Genomic DNA, 19,167 nt, shown 5'->3' with positions numbered 1-19,167 from the left:
GGATGTTGGTTTGGAAGTCTTGGAACTTGGTTTTGGGCAAAAACCAAGTGCTGGATCGATCAGGGGATCGATCCAGGAGCTGGATCGATCAGTGGATCGATCCAGGAGTTTCCCAGCGAACAGAAAGCCTCTGGATCGATCCGTGGATCGATCCAGATGTCCCAATCGATCAGTGGAGCTGCTTCGCGCGATAAGCGCTGGATCGATCCGTGGATCGATCCAGGCGTTTTTCCTAGAGCACAGAGGCGCTCTGGATCGATCCGTGGATCGATCCAAAGCCTCCCCGATCGATTGGGAACATTTGAATCGATCGGGTTCCGACCGTTGGCGTCGATTTAAGCTGCAGGCGTGCGATGGCTGCGATAGATCTTCACCGATTCACTCCAGATCTCTAGCCAACTCCTCCACAGCGCTCTCAAAGATCAGATCGCCAGTTCTTGAAGGATCTTGGAAGCTTTCCAAGTCAAGAGGCGGATCAAAGGCAAGAAGAGAAGCTAGGGTTAGGGTTTTCTGTACTCATTGTAAGCTTTGCGCTTGTATTTTGTTTCCCTTTCCTTTCTTCTTGTACTGAGAGTCTTGTAGGGCTTCTCCGCCCTCGGTAGTTACCGAAAAGGAGTGTTTTTCATAGTGGAGGGTGCGTGCGTGGGTGGATCCTTGGACTAGTCACCTCTTGTGAGGTGGATACCAAGTAAACCAACCTTGTTAGCATTGTGTGATTTGTTTCTTTGTATTTTCCGCTGCACATCTTAGAAGAAACAAGCAACGCCGAGCAACGAGCACGCGACGAGCTATTCACCCCCCCTCTAGCTACTTTTGGTCCTAACAAAGAGAACAATCAAATCACAAGGAAAAGAAAAAATAAAAGAACACAACTTCGAAAAAAATATATTCGAAATTCTAGAACGTAAGCCTCTTGTATTTAGTATTATTTCCATAAATAACTAGCATGATGCGGAAATAGAAATTACTAGTTATACCTTGTAGAAAAACCTCTTGATCTTCTACCGTATTCCTCTTCTAACCTCGGACGTTGTGTGGGCAACGATCTACCGAAATGAGAAACCACCAACCACCTTCTTCTCCTCCAAGCAAGGTTCGGCCACAAAGGAAGAACTTTACCAAAGAAGAAAATCAAAATACTAACCAAGCTCCAAGAGATGCTAGCTTTCTCTCCTTCTTCTTCTTCTTCTCCAAGTAGTATCCGGCCACCACAAGAACTCCAAGAAAGATGAAGTATTCGGCCACCACAAGAGGAAGAGAGGGAGAGGGTAATGGCCGGCCACAACACCAAGGAAAAAAGGGAGAGAAAACAATAGAGGTTATTTTTTCACATGAAGGCACCCCTACCCCTTCTTTTATATTCCTTGGCCTAGGCAAATTAGGAAATTTATTTACAATAAAATTTCCTTAATTTCCTTGACATGATTTATTTGAGAAAAATAAAATAAAATTTCCCAAATAAACTCTAATGGTCGGCCACATCAAGAGGAAGCAAATTGGACAAGTTTCAATCAACAATTAAAACTTTCCTTATTTGTTTCCGGAAATTTTAAAAAATAAAATTTCTCTTTAAAAATCTCTTCATGGTTAATAAAAGGAAATATCTATAATTTTAATTTTATTAACATGTGAATAATTTTAAAGAGAAAATAAAAAATCTCTCCAATCTACAAATAAGGAAAGAGATCTAATCTCTTTCTTTAATCTTTTGTAAATCTTTTACAAGAGAGATATTTTAATTTTAATTCTCTTTAAATTATATCTACCACATAATAAAAATTAAAATTAAATTTCTTTTTTAATTTATTTTGGCCGGCCCTACTAGCTTGGGTTCAAGCTAGGGCCGGCCACCCAATCTCATACCTAGGTCGGCCCTAGCTTGATCCCAAGCTAGCTTGGCCGGGCCCTATTGGGTGGGTATAGAAGGTGGGTATAGGTGGGTATAGAACTCTATAAATAAAAGGCTACGATAGGGACCGAGAGGAGGAATTGGTTTTGGTCTCCCGATAAAATTAAGCATCCTGTCATTGAACACACAACTTAATTTTATCAATGATAATTCATTCCACTAGAGAACTATCATTGAACTACCGCACCAATCCCAAATCACATTTTGGGCTCCTTCTTATTATGAGTGTGTTAGTCTCCTGTGTTTAAGATATCGAATGTCCACTAATTAAGTGAGTTCGACAACTCATTTAATTAATGTCTAAGTCCAAGAGTAGTACCACTCAACCTTATCGTCATGTCGGACTAAGTCTACCTGCAGGGTTTAACATGACAATCCTTATGAGCTCCTCTTGGGACATTATCAACCTAGTATCTCTAGGACAGCTTCCTTCTATAATCAACAACACACACTATAAGTGATATCATTTCCCAATTTATCGGGCTTATTGATTCATCGAACTAAATCTCACCCATTGATAAATTAAATAAATAAATATCAAATATATGTGCTTGTTATTAAATTAGGATTAAGAGCACACACTTCCATAATAACCGAGGTCTTTGTTCCTTTATAAAGTCAGTATAAAAGAAACGACCTCAAATGGTCCTACTCAATACACTCTGAGTGTACTAGTGTAATTATATAGTTAAGATAAACTAATACCTAATTACACTACGACCTTCTAATGGTTTGTTCCTTTCCATTCTGGTCATGAGTTACTGTTTATAATTTATAAGGTACTGATAACATCATCTTCTGTATGTGACACCACATACTATGTTATCTACAATATAAATTAAATGAACAACTACAAACAAATGTAGATAATTAGACCAAATGTGATTCTTTATTCATAATGAATGTTTACAAAGCTTAGGCTTTCAGTATACACTCCAACAATGTGATGCAAAACGCAAGACACAAAATAGTGGTGTTTCGGTGGTGTCAGTGACCCAAAGCTTTGCTAGCACTAAAGATGAAAATCCAACAACAAAACCAATAGCATACTATGGATCAATTATTGAAATAATTGAATTGGACTACTATGGTAGTTCTAAATTTGTGTTATTTCGATGTGATTGGTATGAAGTTGAGGACGACAAGTATGGGTTGACTTGTGTTTACTTCAATAAGAGATGTTATGTAGATGATCCTTTTGTGTTGGCTTCTCAGGTCCACCAATGCTTCTATATTGAAGATCCTTTTGATGCTAATAGAAAATATGTTATGAAGACCGTTCCACGAGACTTTTTTAATATGAAAGATGATATAAATTCAAATGCCCAGGAGTTATATCAAAGCGAGTCGTCAGATCATGTTGTAAATCTAGCTATAGTTGATTCCAATTATGAAGTCGAGTTGGTCAGGGATGATATGCCGGCGGCGGTTATTGAAAATCCATTTCTTAAGTCAAATATGGTGGAATCCGAAGATCAATTAAATTTTGATGCCACTTTGTCGGAATCCATGGATTAGTCTATCTGTACTGATTTTATTTTGTTAATTCAATAGTAACTAATTAGTCTATCTGTACTGATTTTGTCACTTTTTGCGCCAGACATTTAAACACAATGAGTATCTTTTATTTGTTCCAAATTGCTAATATTTGCTTATCTGCTATTCAAATAATTTCTTTACTTTATTTGTTCTAAATTTCTAATATCTACTATTCAACTTGGCTGGTTCTAGAGTATTGTGTTGGTGGTGACCTCGTGACATTATTCGAGCAGGTGAGTGTGTTTATTTTTTGCAAACCAAGATTTTTTTTTTTAGATTGCATTTTGATTGGCCAGATGATTAAGTAGTTTCACCTATCTAGCAAGCTCCCATCCTAAAAACAAAGGTCATGTTCTTAGTGGTTTATTTTTTGCTATAAAAGGCATTAGTGTCCTGACAATTTCGCTACTTCTTAACTTGAGAAACTTCAACATTCTTCTACCATAAGAAAAGCAACTTTACAAAAATAGCTCTTATGATGGACTTACAACATTTGTAATTTGTTGATTTCGTTTTGTTTCATTTAAATTGACATTAGTTACATATATGTTTTAGTTACAATGATAACTTGCTAGTTGCCAGCAGTTACACCTTTCTTCAACCTGCTAGTTGCCAGAAGTTACACCAAGGAACTGAGATTGAGGAAAATAATATACTGAAGGGTCTTATAGTATGTGTGCATCCCTGCCTCCAAGCGAACCTGTTCTCCCCTTCAGTATAGAGATGCTTCCTTGGTTGGCTCACTAGTTGTTTTCCTCAATCTCATTTCCCTAAGTTCTCTGGAGACAATTTGATCCTTCAGTATATTATTTATCTTATAGTATCACCAGTCTCTTTGTTTACAGAAATTTGTTCTTAATTCCAGTGCTTTTGTTCTTAATTTTTCATACATTGTCTCACTTGTTATGTTATTGTTTTAATCATTTTATGTGCTTTTGGTTTTTTTTTTTTCCTTTTTTAGAAAAATGAATAGGAGAATTGATATTGAACCTCATCAATTTCAAGTTAAGTCCAGTGCTGAATTGCTCAAACTGTATAAAGTAAAAGTAGAAGGTGCCAAGAATATGAAGAAAAATAAAGAATCTACTTCAAAGCAAGAGCCAAGGAAAATTTCTACAGCTGGAAGTGCAGTCCAAGAAGCTAGAAATACTCAAATACAACATCAAAAGAAAGACCAAAGGAAGCAGCCATTGACCACTACAAGTGCAATTCAAGAAGGTGTCAAAAATATGAAGAAAAACAAAGAATCTACTTCAAATCAAGAGCCAAGGATAAATTCTACTGTTGCAAGTGTAGTCCAAGAAGCTAGAAATACTCAAATACAACATCAAAAGAAAGACCAAAGCAAGCAGCCATTAAGCACTACAAGTGCAGTTCAAGAAGTTAGAATGCAGCAAGAAAAGTTAGAAGTAAGATCTACTTTGATGCAACATGGAAAGCAAGAACAGAGGAAGAAGCTATTAGCCATTGGAAGTGCAGTCCAAGTAGGAAGATCTACTCAAACACACCACAAAAAGCAAGACCAGATGAGGCAATCCTTAGCCACTGGAAGTGAAGTCGAAGTTGGAGGATCTACTTACATTCCAAGTCAAAAAGACCTTGATAACCATGCATTTTTAGTCCAACCTGAATCATCTAAGAAGATTGATGACCAAAATGACAGATTTTGTCCAAATAATTTGAAGAGACAACTGAGAAATACAATAGGAGATCATGGTCAAGGATCTACGGAAGAACAACCAACCTCTAAGAAGCCAAAGGCTACTTCAAAGTGTCCTGCTATATTACTTGAAAAATATATTAATAACCATAGGGGTCAACTTGAAGAAGAGGAATTAGAAGATGAAGAGAGTGAAGAAAATGACATAGAACAAGAAGTTGAAGGGGATATCAACTTTGAAAATGAAGAAGATGAGGATACTAATGACAATACAACCGAAGGTAACATTTTTTCTAGTTTAAGGGGATATCAACTTTTGATTTTAACTTATTTGTGTTTTAAGTGTCTTTGCTTATTTTAGACATTATGAAAATATGAAATTTCTTGTTTATTCGTAATGTTAATTAGGGGCAACATCGAAGAGAAAACGGGGAAAGACATTGTGTAAAAAAGTTCATGAACGATCAATAAATGATAGACAAGAAATCATCTTGAATAAAGAAGGAGAACCCGTTGGACCAGACCAGAAGACAGTTTCTCAACTTAGTAGTTTCTTGGGAACAATAGCAAGAAGTGCAGATTTGTGTCCTCTTACTTACACAATTGGAAAGCTATACCAAACAAACAACACATATGGAATTATATCAATGTATCAACTTTTTTACTTTTGTGTTTCTACTACATGTGTGTTTTTGTATTTTTATAAATTAGATCGTTATAACTGCATTACTTTTCTTGGCAACAAAAATACATCATTCCAGAAAAAGGGGAGAAGGCTGTGTATGGTATTATAAATGATGCATGGAGGCGATATAAATGTTGGATTAAGAAAAATCATTTCACCGAGTATACAACCATGCGCGAGCGGCTGAAAAATCGTTCTCAAGACATACCAGAAGCACACTTTAGAGTGTTGATGGATTATTGGAGACTTGAAACCATTCAAGTAAGATACATATTTTTATAATTAAGTAATATTTTATATTATATTTTTCATGTTTGATAAAATTCATTTTTCATTGATGAATTTAGGAAATAAGTGATCAAAATGCTAAAAATATTACTCAACAAAAATGGAGACACCGTGCAGGGCCTATAAGTTTTGCTTGTATAAAGGAGAGATTGGTATTCTATTCTATTTGTTATAAGCATACATTTAAATTGGTCTAAATTTAGTGCTTAAATCATTATTTTCTTCATGCAGAGTGCAAGCAATGAGGATAAAGAGTCTCCAACTCAAGCTGAAATGTTCATTGAAACTCGACAGAGAAAGAAAGGAAAACAACTAGATCAAGAAACAAATAATGCAATTGTAAGTGTTTCTCTACGCTTTGCATGTCAAATGTAATTATTCACTATCACAATTAACATTACTTATACAATTGCTAGACAAAACTTCGAGACTTGATTGAAAATTTTAGTGTACCTTCTACTGAGGCTTTTAAGACTGTATTTGGCAAAGAGAAGCCAGGAAGAGTGCGATGCTATGGAAGAACTACAACACCTACACTCTTAAAAAGAAATGAAGAAATAGCAGAAATTGAGAAAAGGCATGCTAATGAAGTCAAACATTTAATTGATAAGGTGCACGAGATAGAAGCGAAACATGAAGAGATGGAGGTGAAACATAGTAAAGAGATGGCGGTAATGGAGCAAAATTTTCAACTTCTTCTAAGGACCATGTTAAATCAAAATGACTCAAGAGTAGACATAAAGTCTTTGGCAGCTTTGTTATCTCCATGTGATGCTAATAGTGGTCTACGTTCATCCACATCTACTCATGCTCCAAGTAATCCCAAGGTAAAAATGAAGTTCATATTAAATAAATATTTTTGGAATTTGTTCAAATATTTATGCACTCAAGGCATAACTTGTGGTAATTCCCTTTTTCAATAGACTTATTGTTGGACCCCGTGATAGTTTTGATGTGATCAACCAAGTTAGTTAGGTCCTGCTGTACTTGATCCCTGTGTCTGAGTGTGCAGGAGCTTAGGAGCACAGGAAGTCGAGCGGAAGACGCAGCTAGCGAGAAGGACGGCACGGGAAAGGAGCCGACGGGCTCGGTGCGTCCGAAGGACGAGAGAGCTGCGGAAGAGTACTCCGGTGGGCGTGAAGAGCGTGCGCGGCGTTCGAGGGACGTTAAGCCGGGACGGAAGGCTGCTCGAGGAGAAGGCCGGGAATTGGGTTCGGGTGAGCCCTATTCCGGTTGGCCGCAATCACCCAAAAGAACGGAGCGTCGGAAGCTAAAGAAACCAGGCTGAAAAGTAGGCTGCCAGCTTGGAGGCGCCTCCAACAGGCTTGGAGGCGCCTTCAACAGGTCAAAATGACCGTTTGGCTTCGGATAGAGTTCTATACGCTGACCGAGTTGTGGAGGCGCCTTGAACCTTGTTGGAGGCGCCTTGGACCCTCGGGATAGAATTTCCAGAGGCTATTTAAAGGCCCCTGGAGCTAGGAATTCAACAACAACTCAAGCAATCATTGTGTAGCCATTCCTAGCAATAGTTCTAAGCTTCCAAAGTGTAAAAGGCTTCTCCGCCTTCAGCAAAGGAGATTTTTCTACTGAGCTTTTTCTTACTGCCCTGGATTAACAACCTCCTTGGTTGTAACCAGGTTAAATCCTGTTTTCTACTTAATTTCTATTTCCTTGCTTGGTTTAATTTTATTTCTGCCTTTACTTTATTTACTATTGCATTAATTGAGTTGAAATCCGAGGAGGGTATTTTTATTTTATGTTTTCAGCAATTCACCCCCCTCTTGTCGGCCTCCGCTGCACCAACGAGTGGTATCAGAGCCTGATCGCCTCAGAAGGACTAACCGCCAACTGAAGCACTACGATCAAGACGATGGCCGGAGCGAACATCCATCCCCCGAAATTCGACGGAGACTTCACGACGTGGAAGCGTAAAATGGAGGTATTTTTTAAAACCGAATTTGATATTATTTTGATAATGAAATATGGTTATGCAGTTCCAAAAGATAAGGAGGAAAATACCTGGACGAAAAAGGAGCAAGCAGATTTCGTCGCCAACGAAAAAGCTGAGTTCCACCTACTCAGCGTTCTACCGCCGCAAGAGGTAAATCGGATCGGAAGCTACGACTCCGCGAAAGATCTCTGGGAAAAATTCCTGGAGCTTCACGAAGGTACTTCCGAAGCGAAGCTGGCGAAGCGCGATATCCTCCGGAACCAGTTAACGAACCTCCGGATGAACCAAGGCGAGAAGGTAGCGCAACTCCAAGCGAGAATCAAGGAGCTGATAACGCAACTAACAAACCTTGGAGAAGAGGTAACCAAACGGGACTCAATCCGGTACGCGCTCAACGCCTTCCCCAGAACTCCAGAGTGGGCTTCCTTAGTAGATGCGTATTACATCTCTAAGGACATAGAGGTAAGTACGTTAGAACAATTATTTTCCACGTTCGAACTTCACGAGTCTCGAGTTTCAGAACCCAACGGAGCAGAGAAGACAAGTCAGAACATTGCCTTAAAGGCAAAGATGAACAGTTCTGACTCCGAAGCCTCAGTCGACGAATCCGAAGCGGCACTACTGGTAAGACGCTTCAATAAATTTTTCAATTCTAATAAATTTAAATCGCAGAGGCATCACCGAAAGAAGAGGACAGTTCGTTGCTACAACTGCAACGAAGAAGGGCACATCAAGGAGGACTGCCCAAAATTGAAGAGAAAGGAGAAAGAAAAGGAAAAGCCAAAATACAAGAAAGCAGAACCCTCCAAGCACAAGAATCTGAAGGCTACTTGGTCAGATTCGTCATCCTCCGAATCGAAAGTCGAAGAATTCTCGGGACTAGCACTGATGGCCAACCATCAGCAAGAAGAAACGTCTAGCTCAGAGATGAGCATCGACGAAGGGGGAGGAACGTCAGAAGAAAGCAGCAGTGAAGGGGGAGCGTCACCTAATCAGGTAAGTAAGGTACGCAATCTAACCCCTTCTCAGTCTTTTCGATTTATTAAATCGCTTTCTAAAGACTTATTCGAAGTAGAAAAAGAAAATAAAGAATTAAAAATGAAATTAGCAAAAGCATGTCCACTTGAAATGTATGATAGTGTAAAATCAGAAAATGATAAATTAAAATTAGAAATTGAAAAACTGAAATCTGCTGCATGCTTAAATCAATTTCCAAATTCAAAATTAAGACTTTATGGAAAATTGAACTGGTACATTAGAAACCATCAGGGTCAACTTAGAAGAATACCCAAAAATTATGTACCCCCTAAGTATTTGAATAATCCTGTAGATAGGAACCTCTATTGGGTTCCAAAATCTGTGCTTAATTAATTTTTCGAAAAATTAAAAGCTTACGGTGAGAAAATTAAAACATTGAAATTCTTTATGGAAGCTTTGTCTAAGGAAGTGGTTGTTGCTCCAATAACCAAGAAGGCCTAGTGCCTCGCCACGACCTGGAAGCTAAAATATTGAAAGAAAATGTTTAATTAACTTTCTGAAAAAGCATTAAACTAGAGTTAAATAATGCTTTAAAAGTTTTTTTAAATCTTTTAGAAAGTCAGATTCTGAAAATTCAAAAATTTGACTTAAAAATTTTTTTTGGAAAAATTCATTTTGACGTAGAAATTTTTTCTGAAAATTCAACAATTTAACTTAAAATTTTTTTTGGAAAAACTCATTTTGACTTAGAATTTTTTTTTTTGAAAAATTCATATTGACTTAATTTTTTTTTTTTTGAAAATTCAAAAATTTGACTTAGAATTTTTTTGGAAAAATTCGTTTTGACTTAGAATTTTTATACATTTCACTTAACTTAGGTTATTTTTTAAACCCCATTTTTGCTGTGATCAAAGGGGGAGAGAAAAGTACAAGTTTAGGGGGAGTTAGAAAAATTTGAAATTTCTGTTATTATTTTTATAAAAATTGTTGCAATTTTTCTAATTGCAAAAATTATGCTTAACTTGTTAGTTTAGTAATTTTTTCTTTAAAATTACTCATTATGTCTATTTTAAACCCTAACTTGAACTTGGGTTGATGCACATCAAAAAGGGGGAGATTGTTGGACCCCGTGATAGTTTTGATGTGATCAACCAAGTTAGTTAGGTCCTGCTGTACTTGATCCCTGTGTCTGAGTGTGCAGGAGCTTAGGAGCACAGGAAGTCGAGCGGAAGACGCAGCTAGCGAGAAGGACGGCACGGGAAAGGAGCCGACGGGCTCGGTGCGTCCGAAGGACGAGAGAGCTGCGGAAGAGTACTCCGGTGGGCGTGAAGAGCGTGCGCGGCGTTCGAGGGACGTTAAGCCGGGACGGAAGGCTGCTCGAGGAAAAGGCCGGGAATTGGGTTCGGGTGAGCCCTATTCCGGTTGGCCGCAATCACCCAAAAGAACGGAGCGTCGGAAGCTGAAGAAACCAGGCTGAAAAGTAGGCTGCCAGCTTGGAGGCGCCTTCAACAGGTCAAAATGACCGTTTGGCTTCGGATAGAGTTCTATCCGCTGACCGAGTTGTGGAGGCGCCTTGAACCTTGTTGGAGGCGCCTTGGACCCTCGGGATAGAATTTCCAGAGGCTATTTAAAGGCCCCTGGAGCTAGGAATTCAACAACAACTCAAGCAATCATTGTGTAGCCATTCCTAGCAATAGTTCTAAGCTTCCAAAGTGTAAAAGGCTTCTCCGCCTTCAGCAAAGGAGATTTTTCTACTGAGCTTTTTCTTACTGCCCTGGATTAACAACCTCCTTGGTTGTAACCAGGTTAAATCCTGTTTTCTACTTAATTTCTATTTCCTTGCTTGGTTTAATTTTATTTCTGCCTTTACTTTATTTACTATTGCATTAATTGAGTTGAAATCCGAGGAGGGTATTTTTATTTTGTGTTTTCAGCAATTCACCCCCCTCTTGTCGGCCTCCGCTGCACCAACACTTATTGCATCCTTGGTATACCTGTGAACTTGACTTATTGCACGTAACCTCTTGACTTATTGCATCCTTCAATAGACTCCAAATTTAGTTATTAGTTAGATCTTCATATCTTGTCCTTGGTACTCCAAATTTATGTCATTCAACATGAGTCACGTCATCACCATGAGTCAACATTTATCTAATAATTTATTCAACATTTATAACTCTCTAGTAGCAATGATTTTTCAATTATTATTTATGATGATTGGTGAGGTCTTAATATTTTAACTTTTATATACAAGATCCTTATATGGATGGTGATCATGTGGATGAAGATCAAATGTTGGACATAGAAGCGGAAGAAGATGATGCTATATAGCTTGATTTTTTAGTACAAGTACTGATAGTGGATGAAGGTCAAATGTGGATGCAGATCAAATATTTTGATCAGTAATGATAGATGACAAATGATTTTATATTTTGTGTGCAAAGATTTAAGTTTAAGGTAGAGAAATATTAAGACAAATGTAGATGAAGATGATGCATACTTTGTTAATTAGTATATTTGTTTGAGTATTATAATATTTTGTTTTGGATAACAATGTAATTAATTTTCTTCAATATGTATGTGGATGATTAATATATGTTGAGCATATTTTTCTTTAATTGGTATAATTTTCTTCAATTAGTATATTTTCAGTATTAATTTTTTCTGTTGCTATCAACAGCAACAGTTTTCCTCTGTTGTTATCAATAACACCGGTTTTCCTGTGTTGCAATCAAAGGCAACGGTTTTTCCTGTGTTGCAATCAAAGGCAATGATTTTTTCTGTTGCTATCATAGATAACGGTCATAAATCATTGCCATAGAATGATTAAAAAACCGTTGGCTAATATTCATCAAAGGCTACGGTTTTTTTTTATAGTGTTGTGAATTATTAGTAAAGCCGTTGCCTAAACAAAAGGCAACGGCTGACTATACCACGGTTTAAAAATCGTTGTTTAAAGAAAAGACAACGGTTTTTATACTTTAGGCCACATTTTTTGGACGTTGCCATTGGTGAAAAATGTTGTAGTGCTTGAAGCCAATTGTAAAAAAACACCCATGTACTTGCATTCTATTCTCGTTTTTCATTTTTCTGAGCTTTTAACCGTTGTCCCAACTTTATCGAAGAAGGAATTTTTGATATTGTGCTCTCACTGTCTTGGATTAACAACTGTTAATCCATTGTGGGTCTGCTACGAGTGTGAATAGATGAGATGTAATAAAAGTTAAAATCTTCTCTTGCTATCGAACTTAACAAGGATACACAATTAGTTAAAAAATAAATAACATAAAAAATAAAAGACAGAGAAATTACTCGTTTACAATATAGATGATTATTAATCTAAGATAATTAAAAGCTCACTAAAAAATTATTTCATGAAAATAAAAAAATCTCTTACAAACTTTAAAAACTCAAAAACAATATAGAGTTGGTCCATGATATCTCCACACACAACCGAAACACCTCAGGTCTACACTTAAAGATCAACTTCCTAGTTGATCCTTTTCAAACCTTACTTATATATGGATGATATTTCGATCCTCCAGAATTGCACTCACCGTTTTTGCTAGCATCCGAAGTACGGAGTTGTAATTTTGATTATTCAGTTGAATGCAGGGCTATATTTATAAGGGAGCATATCTCATAATCCATAAAAAAAAAAGATTAGGAGATGATCTACTTTTAATTATGGATTATAATTATGATCCGATCGTAATTGATTGTGATCATCAGATTATAATTTGGATCGGAACGGACGGTCGGAGGTCATCCTTGCTCAACGCCCGATATCCTGAATACTTGCCCACTTTCGACATCCACTGATTGTCCGTTCCAATTTAAACTATAACCTAATGAAAATAATGAATAAAAAAATCATAATCAAGTATAATCGGATTACAATTAGGATTCAATTATACTTAAAGAGTAGATTATCCTTTAGATCCATTTTTTTTTTACCAAGAGATGTGGTCTCATATTTATAAATAAAAAAACTTAAATTTCTTCTTTAGTTTAGTCTGACTGGTCCGTGGACCAGTCGCTCTGTGTCCATTTGCTTCCCCATCGTTTTCGTTCCCTGCAGCGTCGTACATGCCATCGCACCAACTTCCATTGACTCCACCCGAGTCTTCTTATTGAAATGATTCGTTTGTTTCTCTGCTCACTTTATGCCTTTACCCTTTCCAGTTTCCGCACCTGCAGAAGCAAGACTGATCGAGGAGAGAAGAGGGGAGCTAGGAGGAGATGGGGAACAGCTTGCTCAAGTGCCTCGGAGGGGATTGCATAGACGCTGAACCACAGGTTGTCGTCGTCCAAGTTCCGGTTCGAGATGGGGTCGCTGCTCTTGCTCAAGACCTCTTCACCTTTGAGATAACATCCCAGGTTAATCCGCTCTCTTCCTATAATGTTCCACCTTTGCTTTGATTTTCTTTCCTTTTCGATAAAAGAGATCAGCTTAATTTAGGCCTGTTGTCATGGTTGGAGTTGTGCATGATTTGTGCTGTATCAGGTTCCCCAAGGACTAGACCAGCGCGTGGCTCTCTCCAAGAAGGTGCTGGCTATTTGGTGAGGAATTAATGGAGATTATGCTCTTTAACTGCAATCACTCTGTCAATTAAGAGAAGATAGCAGGGATTCTATTTGAACTAACTCACCTAATGGATCCTAGTTTTGCATGTTTAGAGCACAAGAACTGTGATTTACTGCTATGTTTTTTTACTAAGTTGCTTTTGTCTTTTCAACTCGGCTGTGCAAGTTGTAAATGTAGTTTCACATTTGAAAGGCCAACTTTTTTTTGTTTCACTAGGGTTTTCATTCTTTTCTTTTATCATTTCTCCCTGAACATGAGTGTTATTGAATGAACTATCCATCTAGCTTCACAGAGTGAATGTACTTTTTCATCATCTTTTCGGACATCACACTTCATAATCTTGATTCTGTCAAAGAAAAAAGAGAGGATATGCATCTGTTTTTGTAAATGCTTCTCAACGTAGGTATTTGTTGAAGTTACTTGGCTTTCTCTTCAATCTAACAATATTACAAGCCAAATTGGGAGTCTTATATTTCGACAAGTTACTTCTGTTAGAGACCATGAATCCACCAAATGAGCTTTTTTCTTTAGTTTAACCGTATCCAATCCTTAACAATTTTCATTATGAAACATGATATTGCTGATGTAGATGTGCAAATACATAGTTGAAGGGATAAAAGTTGATCAATGGATGCTGATATTTCTCCTATTTGATACAACAGGTATAAGCAACTATTAGAAGCATGGAAGGAATCCAAGCCAACACCAAAGACACAAAAAGCGGCGGCTAGTCTCATCATTCAAACACTAAGTAGATATAACCGAGAAGAAGTAGAGGTAAACTGTATGATCTTACCTAAATTAATATACATCTGTTACAGTTGGTCAAATGTTTATAGACAGCCACTCGTTCCTCGTTAATAATTTGACATGCTGATACCTTCTTCAGAGACTGCTTAATTACTACGATCTTCCTATTCCTTCATCCCACGAGATTCCTTGTGCGCCATCGTCATCAGTGTCGTTGCCCGAAGGAGTCCAGTTTGTGCTATTCACACTTCCTGTGAGAAAATATTGACCTTGCAGTGGGCATGTTAGAAAAAACATTCTGATACAATGTAGTCTCCATTATCAGGTTAATGCTAAGGATGTAGGTGATGGGGATGGTATAACAGCATATGTGGACACTGCAGACCCAAGGGAATCAGCTGATGTCCCAGCAGGGGTCCATGAAGCCGTCTTTCAAAGGATCGAGGCTCGAGCAGCCCGGAATTTTAGAGAGGCAGATAGACTCAAGAAACGCATCTCCGACGCGGGATATGTGTAAGACTCGGTTTAGTTTGTAAGCATTTGAATTTCTTATCCAAATTATGATGCAAACACCAGTTTAGTTTAGTATGATCATTCTTCTATTCTTGGCAGATTCAAAAATACTGGAAATGGCGAGGAGATCCTTGCTCGAAAATACAGAATCAGATTGAGGTAGCTACCTTGAGTAAACTTTGAAATTTGCTTGCATCTGATGGACGGACAACGTTGTAAATTTTAATAGGGGAGTTGATGCACCAGAGAGTCAAATGCCATATGGGAAGGAGGCCAAGGAAGAACTAGCTAAGCTCGTTCAAGGAAAATGTTTGAGGATCGATGTGTATAATATCGATCAGTTTGGTCGACATGTTGGAGATATCTACTGTGATGGAGTTTTCGTTCAGGAGAAGCTGCTAAAGAGAGGCTTTGCATGGCATTTCGCGAAACATGACAAACGCCCTGAATTCGCGAAGGTGATAAGCTCTTGATTCTTCTTCTTCTTCTACTATTTTAGTCTCTTGTGATTCAAATATCAGAGATTCGAAGCTCTGCTTGATCTAAATACAATTGCAATATTTGTTCATCTCAGTGGCAGCAGCAAGCGCGTGCTGAAGGTAGAGGCCTTTGGGCTTTATCAAACCCTGAGAAACCATGGGAATGGAGAAAGAGTAATCCCGGGTGGAGACAAGGGAACCCTCCGATCGAAGTATATTGATATAATTGTTTGCTATGTTTCAGAATTCTAGAGTTATTGTCCAAGAACACAAACTGTGAGCAAATATGTCTTGTAAAAATGTGTATTTGAGTAAATTAGTGGAAGATCGTTTACAATCTCATCACAGGTTGAATTGGTGCGCTCATGGAGTCTTCTTCATCAGTCTCCGTCAGCTTCCTGAAGAGGCTTCCTTCTTCCACATCGTAGGAGTTGCCGGTTCTCACCTCCTGCGCGAGTGCGCACGCCCAGCAGAAGATCCACTTTGCGTAATCCACAATCGAAGCGGAGAACCAGCAGATTCCATCCCCTGGAAGCTTGAATCTTTTCCTCATCTGGATCCTCCAAAACCCGCCGTACAGCAACCCGAACACGCACAGCAGCACGCCGGCGATCCCGATCGCGTCGCCGATCACGTAGTTGTGTATGTTGAGCGCCGCGATGTTGAAGATCCAGAAAGGAGCGAAGCAGAGCACCAGAAAAGTGGAGACGTGCACGTACATGTTCCCCATGCCGAGCCTCTCCATGTTCCAGCCGAACACGCAGCAGGTGCAGAAGAAGGAGAGGCAGCAGATGGAGGTGTCGTCTCTGCAATCGAGCAGCGCGCCGTTCCACTGTGGATTCTTCTCCGCAATTCTCTGATCGAGCAGCTTGAAGCCCTGCTTCGCGGGCTTGTCGCACTCAGGGGCGGCTGCGCCGCCGCAGTCCCGTCCGAGAGGACTGCAAACCGCGTACAGAGCTGCGAGAACCGGCGCGGTGATCCCCAGCGCGAAGAGGGAAGCCTCGAGAGCTTCGGGACGCGATTTGGAGGAGTAGCCCCAGTAGAGGCCGCACAGGGCGTACTGCGCGAAGCAAGTGAGGTGGAGGAGGAGGAGGAGGACGAGCATGTGGAGCCATTCGCGGGGACGGTAGGCGGCGTTCTTGCAGTAAACTTTCCTGAGCTCCACCACGTCCTCGGAGCTCCATCTACAGAGCATGAACAAGTGGTGGAAGAGGTTCGGGTGCTGGTAGAGGCTCATGAGGGTGAAGAGCGCGTTGAGGAATTGGTTGTTGATCTCGATCCAGTGGTTGCGGAGGGACTTGGTGGGGAAAACGCGGTTGAGCAGGCCGAGGAGGAGGCCGCCGAGCATGGCGACGGAGGCGGCGACGCAGAGCAGCCAGAGGAGGAGCGCGATGTGCAATGGGTTCTTCAGCCATTCCTTGCCGGCCCTCAATAAGGAAGCCCAGTTGATCCTTCTGAAGAACTGAAGGTGCCGCCGAACTCCGGCGACCGGCGAGGGCACCGAAATGGAGATTTCCTCTCTCCGGTCGAGAGTCCGGTGGAAGAAATCCAGAATCCACGCGAACTTCGTGCCGCTCTGCGCCAGCAATCTTTCCTCCAGCGGCGGCACCTGAATTTGTATCCGGTCACCGGATTCTAGTTCATCGCCATTGGCATCGACAGTCACCATCCTGATAAATCTTGCTCAGTTGAGATCACACCGAACAATCTAAACCTGAAAAACAAACTTTTACCTCGAGTATGCTAGAAATCAGCTGCCGTTTAGCAACTTTCTGTGATCGGAAGAGCGGAAGCTTAATTGAGTCATAAATTCATAATCAAAGCGAGTTAGTTGCTCCTCCGCTACCTACCAGCCTTCGAGGAAGAAATGAGAGGTGCAGAGTCAACCGTTTGAGGAACGAAATTAATGCAAAATTGGAGCTGGAAGCAGAGCATGCAGGTCGATCGGTGGTCTAATCAATGAGAAGGAAGGATATCTAATTCTGCACTAACTGTATTTCTTCGTCGTTAAGTTTGTTGATTTGCTTGCTTGCTTATTAATTAACAGGCCGGCGCTGATGCCGATTTTACCGTCTCTGACCGGGAAGAACAACTATAGTTCCTGTCAAAATTTCAATTATTTTATTTTAATTTTACAAAAAGCGCTGATACTGATTTTATAATCTGCATCTTACTGTCCGTCCCAATTATATCAAGACTAATAAATTACGAAGTTAATTTATAATCAACCGTCAATCATCTTAAATTATATTAAAATATATAAATTATGAAGTTAATTTATAATCTAGGTCAATAAGAAAGTGTCTGGTTTAGGGGAAATAAGAATGGAGAACGGGAATAACAACATTGATAATATTTGGATTACATGAATGAAAATATAAATAAGAGAATAAATTATTATAATTGGGTAATGACTTATTTTCATGTCCTCCTTCAATAAGTAATTACCTTATTTTCAACCATCAAAATATTCCTTTATTTCAAAAATACCTTTCACCCAAAACTAAAATTTTTCCTCTTAATATCAAATATCAAAATATATTTATTTAATTTTTCTTTCATATCACTTTCTCTCTCTTTATTCTCTCTCATCGTATTTTCTATCTCCTTATTTTATCACGCACCTTCTCTTTCCTCAATCTCTTCCATCACTAGGGGTGTAAATTAGTCAAGTCGCTCGTGAGCTATTCTAAACTCGATTCGATAAAAGCTCGTTTGAGCTCGTTTAATGAGGCTCGTTAAGATAAACAAACCAAGCTCAAGCTTCACAATATTCGGCTCGTTAGCTCGTGAATATGTTCGTTAAGCTCATGAACAAACTTTTAAATAAAAAAAATAATAGTTTTGATATTGAATTTATAGATTGTACACTCTACTTATGAAAAACATAGACAAATATATTAAATTTATTTATTTGAATAAAATTATAAATTTTAAGAAGAATATTATAATTTTTTAAAAATATATAATTTAATTTTTAATGAATATTTAAATTTATAATTTATATTTATTAAGCTCGTTTAGGCTCGATAAAAATTCGAATAAGCTCGCGAGTCATGAATATATTCGTTAAATAAAGCTCGATCTCGGCTCGATTATAAACGAGCCAAACTCAAACATCCAAGAGTTCGGCTCGGCTCGGCTCGGCTCGATTACACCCCTATCCATCACACTCTCTTCCTTTTTTTTTTCTTATCATACTTTCTCTTTCATCATACTTTCTCTCTCCCCCCCCCCCAAATCTCTCCCATCAAACTCTTTTTTTTTTTCTCATAGCACTTTCTTTCTCATCACGCTTCCTCTCTCATCACACTTTATCTTTTCTTAATTTCTCCTATCACACTCTCTCCTTTTTTTCTTAACACACTTTCTCTCTCATCATGCTTTCTTTCTCATCGTATTTCCTCTCTCATCAAGGATAAAAAAGAAAATTTTAATTTATTCTGATAGAAAATATTCAACTAACCAAACAATATTTTTAAGAGTAAGAGTTGATTTTTTTTTCCATTACCCACCCTCACCCGCCAAGAAACATGCAAATTAATGGGAAAAATCAAAATGTACCTCACATTATTAAATGATCACATATATTTTATTTTCAATCTTATTCTAGTAATTAGAAGTAACTGTTATACTAAATTAAAACATCTTTAAAGATTAAATCTTTCAATAAATTTTTTTATAGTTACTAATATATCATAAGTATAAAAATTTTATAAGTATCTTCAATGATTAAATTTCAATAATTTTTTTTATAATTTCTAGCATGTCATACCAATACCACATTTAAAATTTATTATTATATCCCCAATTAAAAACCTCCGTAC

The 19,167-nt window shown here is 38.5% G+C and overlaps 2 protein-coding genes and 1 pseudogene across 2 annotated transcripts; 2 read left to right on the top strand and 1 right to left on the bottom strand.

The window, feature by feature from the left end:
- The first annotated feature begins 4,413 nt into the window (after positions 1 to 4,413).
- Positions 4,414 to 11,831, top strand: LOC121977232 (annotated as a pseudogene).
- A 1,319-nt stretch (positions 11,832 to 13,150) lies between these two features.
- On the top strand, positions 13,151 to 15,682 carry LOC121974339 (probable staphylococcal-like nuclease CAN1). The gene is made up of 8 exons (XM_042525349.1): positions 13,151 to 13,390; positions 13,518 to 13,573; positions 14,261 to 14,375; positions 14,488 to 14,601; positions 14,674 to 14,861; positions 14,961 to 15,020; positions 15,091 to 15,319; positions 15,436 to 15,682. The coding sequence occupies exons 1-8, from the start codon at positions 13,253 to 13,255 to the stop codon at positions 15,559 to 15,561; spliced, it is 1,026 nt and encodes a 341-aa protein (XP_042381283.1). The 5' UTR covers positions 13,151 to 13,252; the 3' UTR covers positions 15,562 to 15,682.
- LOC121974338 lies at positions 15,672 to 17,246 on the bottom strand. The gene is made up of 2 exons (XM_042525348.1): positions 17,074 to 17,246; positions 15,672 to 17,010 (listed from the first exon to the last, which is right to left on the bottom strand). Exon 2 carries the CDS (start codon positions 17,007 to 17,009, stop codon positions 15,672 to 15,674), a length of 1,338 nt encoding a protein of 445 aa, XP_042381282.1. The 5' UTR covers position 17,010; positions 17,074 to 17,246.
- Positions 17,247 to 19,167: the final 1,921 nt, after the last annotated feature.

Source organism: Zingiber officinale, chromosome 4B (assembly GCF_018446385.1).
Source record: "Zingiber officinale cultivar Zhangliang chromosome 4B, Zo_v1.1, whole genome shotgun sequence".
Taxonomy (NCBI): Eukaryota; Viridiplantae; Streptophyta; class Magnoliopsida; order Zingiberales; family Zingiberaceae; genus Zingiber; species Zingiber officinale.
The sequence above is the reverse complement of the archived record's forward strand: the minus strand, read 5'-3'. Positions and strand labels throughout refer to the sequence as shown.

What these genes read in the sequence shown, in the direction of transcription:
- LOC121974339 (XM_042525349.1), top strand. Translation starts at nt 13,253, where the DNA reads ATGGGGAACAGCTTGCTCAAGTGCCTCGGAGGGGATTGCATAGACGCT. An exon ending in AAGAAGGTGCTGGCTATTTG is followed by an intron (nt 13,574 to 14,260) that starts GTGAGGAATTAA and finishes TTGATACAACAG; the next exon opens with GTATAAGCAACTATTAGAAG. An exon ending in AACGCCCTGAATTCGCGAAG is followed by an intron (nt 15,320 to 15,435) that starts GTGATAAGCTCT and finishes TGTTCATCTCAG; the next exon opens with TGGCAGCAGCAAGCGCGTGC.
- LOC121974338 (XM_042525348.1), bottom strand. Translation starts at nt 17,009, where the DNA reads ATGGTGACTGTCGATGCCAATGGCGATGAACTAGAATCCGGTGACCGG.